The following is a 4,889-nucleotide window of genomic DNA, read 5'->3' as shown; positions in this document are numbered from 1 at the left end:
CTTTGAAATGATCAATATCCTCTTTAATCTTTAACCTATGTTCTTGAGCTTCAGAATCAATTTCTTCTGCTCAGACCACTGGAGCGTTTATTCTACTTTGTGGAACTTTCCTGTTACTAAAATTAAAAGTCAAGTCAGTAAAGGTGTAGCTCAGCGGTGGATCACACGTTTATCATGTTCAGAGCACTATGTTTGCTCAATAGCGTGTTAAAAATAGCACAAAAACATTGGCAGGAGCTGGAGAGATAGCTCAGGGCCAGCGCCCGCTCTGGGTAACTCACAACCACCTTATACTCTAGTTCCAGAGTTGGAAGCCAACTCTGTTTCTAAAAAAAAAACATTTTCAAGCCGGGCGATGGTGGCGCACGCCTTTGATCCCAGCACTCGGGAGGCAGAGGCAGGCGGATCTCTGTGAGTTCGAGGCCAGCCTGGTCTACAAGAGCTAGTTCCAGGACAGGCTCCAAAGCCACAGAGAAACCCTGTCTCGAAAACCAAAGAAAAAAAAAAAATTCTCAGGGTGCTGGAGAGATGGCTCAGCGGTTGCACCGGCTGCTCTTCCAGAGGTCCTGAGTTCAATTCCCAGCACCCACATCTACAACGGGATCTGATGCCCTCTTCTGACACACAGGTGTACATGCGAAGTACTCATACATAAAATTAAAGTTTGAAAAAAAATTTTCTCTCTGCCATTGAACTGGAGTAAAACATGAGAAGGCACAGATGCCAGTTGCAAAAGCACTTTTTCCCCATCCTCAACACACACCTGAGTAGATCTCTCCCGGCTCTGTGTGCTAAGTGATGTGTACACTTTGCCACTTAGCAGTGCAGAAAGGTCTTTCAATGATCTAACCACAAAGGGGTTTCCAATCCCAACCACATCAGATTATTTTCCTTCCTTTACATACGCCAGGGCCTCTCCAGCCCAGCTGGGGGTTTCCTCATGGTGCCCTCTGAAAAGTTGGATAGAAAGAGGGAAGGCCACAGTCTTCGGGTGACTGTCCCATCCTAAAAGAACTTGAGGGCCCATTCAACCGCTGGCGTGGCCAGTGGTGCAGACACTTTACTGGGATCTTAGCACCCTCCTTTATTTGGTGAGCTGTGTGGTGAACATGGACGCGCCCTCACGAGTATCACAATTCTTCAGAGAAGCAAGCTGGGAAAAGGCGGGTACAGCTCCTTTCCATAAGTTATGAATGAGAAAGTGTTTGTAGAACTCATTGTTAAAACGGCAAACGGCGGAGCAAAAACTTGGGCGCCTGGCCAATCGGAACCCGGAGGCTATTTTGAAATCTTTCCAGCAGCAGCCAATAGGTGTGCAGGAGGCGAAGCTTAGTGTTGGCTCAAGCCAATGAGGCTGGCGCTGTGCCTGGCTTGAGCCCTGGGGCTCGGCCCTTGGGACTGTCAGAAGGTTAAAGATGGAGCCCACCAGCGAGAGGGTGCCACGAGGTGCGGAGTCGTCCCGAGTAGGACACGGTCGGCGACAACCAGGATCTCCTTCCACTAACCTTCGCTTTGTCCCCTCCATGAGAACGAGGGGTGTCTGTCCATGGTTACTTTTACCAACAAGACCCAGTGAAAAGCTGGGTGTGGAGGCCCATGCCTTTGAACTCAGCATTGGGAAAACATGGACAGCACCAGCCTACCACCAGTAGTCCCTCTCGATGGAAGTCCTGGACGAGTACGACAACGAATTCCCCCAGAGTGTGACCTTCTGCCAACTCATCTCCGAGGAGGACTTCGAGAGGCAAGCTGCTACCTACACGGAGCGCTCGCTGCGCTGCCTCTTCCGCTCCTTGGACCGCAATCCAGCGCTGGCGGAGAGGGTCGTTCGCAAGGGCAAGCAGACTGAGATGGAACAGCGTGGACTCCTCTCCGGCCTCTGGGCGAAGTTTGTCTGTGCTGTCCAGGGGGAACTGAACCAGTGCAACAGCATGGGTGCCCTGGAGATGCATCAGCGCCTGGAGCAGCTGAAGTGGCGCATCCACCGTGTACACCTGTATTCCCGGGGCTTTCATTTGTAGCGTTGGCTGTCCTGGAGCTCACTCTGTAGACGAGGTTGGCCTTGAACTCAGAGATCTGCGTACCTTGGCCTCCTGAGTGCTGGGATTAAAAGTATGCACCATCAGGCTTTGAATTCAGATCTTATGCTTCTGATGTAGGTGCCAAGAAGAGGAGGAGGAGGAGGAGGCTGAAACCAAAGAGAGCAGCAGATCCTGTCATCTTCCGAGACCGGTCAACCTCCCCGTGCCTGCCACCAGCTCCATTACCACCACCATTGCCACCGCCACCGCTACCTGTCACCACCATGGCCTCTGTAGTGGCTGCATCACCTCCTGTCTATACTATGCCCAGGGTCTTTGGCCCCTTTCCTCCACTGTCTGGCAAGCCGATGGAGAAACTCGATATTTCAAGGTCTGAAGTGAAATTAAACTGGAACAGTCTTTCGTCAACTTCTAAGAGCCACATGATAGACCTGACCCCCTTGGTCCTCAACCCTGGAGGCTTCCATTTCTCCTATTTGGCAGGAAACAATGCACATAAGCTGCATTGCCCTGGCTTCCCCTGTGTTGGTGATGGAGCCCAGGACCTCATACATGCTCGGACAGCAGCATCCTGTAGTGAGCCCTCCAGTACCAACGAGACTCCATCGCCTGTTGTGAAAGCTTCCATCTTTACTCCGCCTGTCCTACTCAAGTTCCAGCCTGTGCCCAGACCTAAAGACAATTCAGAGACGTTCCAGCCTGTGCCCAGACCTAAAGATGATTCAGAGACGTTCCAGCCTATGCCCAGACCTAAAGACGATTCAGAGACGTTCCAGCCTGTGCCCAGACCTAAAGACAATTCAGAGATGTTCCAGCCTGTGCCCAGACCTAAAGACGATTCAGAGAAGTTCCAGCCTGTGCCTAGACCTAAAGAGGATTCAGAGAATGACCCTGGCAGTGCAGAGTCCATTCCTGCCAAGAAGAGCGAGTAACCTCTTCCCTACAGACCATGTCCCAGGAATGAATAGAATTCCTACAGAGGTGCAAAAAAAAAAAAAAATCAAATCTGTTCCAGATTTGATACCCTTTCCAGGTCAGGATGTGGGTCTCTTTTCTTCACATACCAGAGGGTAGGAAGGTGTTGGGCGAAGAATTCAGTTTTGGTCAGACATATTGTATGACAGGGTAGCTACAATTAATAATAATAAAATAATAATATTTCAAAACTACAAGGAGGGAAAGTTTCAGAAGTCATGGACTGATATGAACTACCACAAAAGTTGTGGAAGCCCGGAATACTGAGCCACTTGGGAGTACCATAGCCATTGTGGCATCACTTAGGTTCATGACCCACTATAAAAGTGGGGGGGAAATGAAGTTGGCACTGAGTTCTTGGTTTATGATATCCACTACTCTTGTCTTTAATGGATGATGGTTCAGTGTGATTAGGCAATCTTACCGTGTATTCAAAACCCTTCCTTCTGCCAACCCCGCACTTGAACAAATGGCTCTTGGATTTGTAGGATCTGAAATCTGTAACTCCACTAAGTAGATGTTGTCCAGTAGCCTAGTAAGATCACATTGAATCAAAGTGGGTTATACGGGTGGTTTGAGGGAGAGATGCCCCTCTTGGGCATCTCAATATTTGATCTTAAGTTGCTGATGCTGTTTGGGGAAGGTCTTGAGCCTTTAGGAGATATGGCTTGCTAGAGGAAGCACATCACTGTGGGTGGGTTTAGGGTGTTTATACCGCTGTTGTTCAAGTTTGCTTTCTCTGCTTCTTGTTTATGGTTGAAGATGTGATCTCTCAGCCTTCTGCTCTAGCCACCTTATGCCGTTCGAACCGTGTCCTGAGACCCTTCTCTCCAGTAGTCATAGAGCTGAAGTTGTCAAAAAACAGAACCAATCCATTGTGGTCACAATGTGATAAGCTGGTTTACAAGGCATGTATAAATCCCAATATCAAAGGATGTCAACAGTTAAAGAGAGAACATTGATTTGAAAAGCGTATGATACACTGTGGGGATGGGGTGGTAGTTGTTGATGATAGTGGCAATGTTGAACTCTGCCAAGGCCAGTGGTATACCTTTACCATTCTACCTCAACAGTGTGTTAATTCTCTTTTGTTATTATGGACTCTCCCTTTAGAATCATTTTCTTCTATGGGTCACTTTTGGTCCTAATGTTTTATCACAGCTGCAAAGGGTAACTGACAAAATGCTAATCACCGAGCCATGCTTGTCTTTTACAGATTGCCATAAACTTAGGAAAGGTGCTAGATACTGGGTAGAAGTGATGTACAAGATATCAGTAAAAATTTTAAATAACTAACATCACCCACAAATTGGGGGGAGGGCTGTTTTGCTCAGAAGCACAGAGGAGAGCAAAGGAATTAGAGGATTGGAAATCTGGGGAGGTAGAAAGGTTTGGAGGTACAGAGGTCAGATCATATGCAAAGTGAGTGAGGCCTTATCAAGTCTGAGCTTGGGGTCTTTCAAAATCTTTTGTAGGTTTGTAGATATCTTATTTTTCTTGTAAGCAACAAAATGGGAAAATTCTGAATTTCTTATCTGTAGAATATGGGCAAAATAAAGCAAGATAAAGCAAGATTTGCTGGTGCATGCCCATAAGCCTAGAATTTCAGAGTCTGAGGCAGGAAGATGGGGAGTCCACATCAAGCATAGGCCCAGTCTCAAAAAATAATAAAACTTCCAAATAAACCAGGTACAGAAAAAACAAAGAAGCAAACAAACAATATATATGGAAGCTATACATTTTGAACTCATAGAAATGAGCCTAAAATTATTTCTATCAATGATTGAGTTATTGATGGGAAATGTTGGCCCAAGGGTCCAAAGTTTTGTTTAGACAGAAAGAGTCATATTTTGAGATATGTTGTATTCGTAT

At 47.0% G+C, this 4,889-nt stretch overlaps 1 protein-coding gene across 1 annotated transcript; it reads left to right on the top strand.

Moving 5' to 3' along the window:
* The first annotated feature begins 1,555 nt into the window (after positions 1-1,555).
* Positions 1,556-2,974, top strand: LOC121448531 (WAS/WASL-interacting protein family member 3-like). Its single transcript, XM_041652657.1, has 4 exons — positions 1,556-2,007; positions 2,160-2,570; positions 2,610-2,704; positions 2,897-2,974. The coding sequence occupies exons 1-4, from the start codon at positions 1,662-1,664 to the stop codon at positions 2,972-2,974; spliced, it is 930 nt and encodes a 309-aa protein (XP_041508591.1). The 5' UTR covers positions 1,556-1,661.
* The last annotated feature ends 1,915 nt before the right edge of the window (positions 2,975-4,889 follow it).

The sequence above is a fragment of the Microtus oregoni genome, unplaced genomic scaffold (assembly GCF_018167655.1).
Source record: "Microtus oregoni isolate MIOR12 unplaced genomic scaffold, Mior012 000000F_ref0000247, whole genome shotgun sequence".
Taxonomy (NCBI): Eukaryota; Metazoa; Chordata; class Mammalia; order Rodentia; family Cricetidae; genus Microtus; species Microtus oregoni.
Note: the sequence above shows the minus strand (reverse complement) of the source record. Positions and strands in the feature narration are given on the sequence as shown.

What these genes read in the sequence shown, in the direction of transcription:
- LOC121448531 (XM_041652657.1), top strand. Translation starts at nt 1,662, where the DNA reads ATGGAAGTCCTGGACGAGTACGACAACGAATTCCCCCAGAGTGTGACC. An exon ending in TGTACACCTGTATTCCCGGG is followed by an intron (nt 2,008 to 2,159) that starts GCTTTCATTTGT and finishes CTTCTGATGTAG; the next exon opens with GTGCCAAGAAGAGGAGGAGG. An exon ending in TCCTACTCAAGTTCCAGCCT is followed by an intron (nt 2,705 to 2,896) that starts GTGCCCAGACCT and finishes GAGAAGTTCCAG; the next exon opens with CCTGTGCCTAGACCTAAAGA.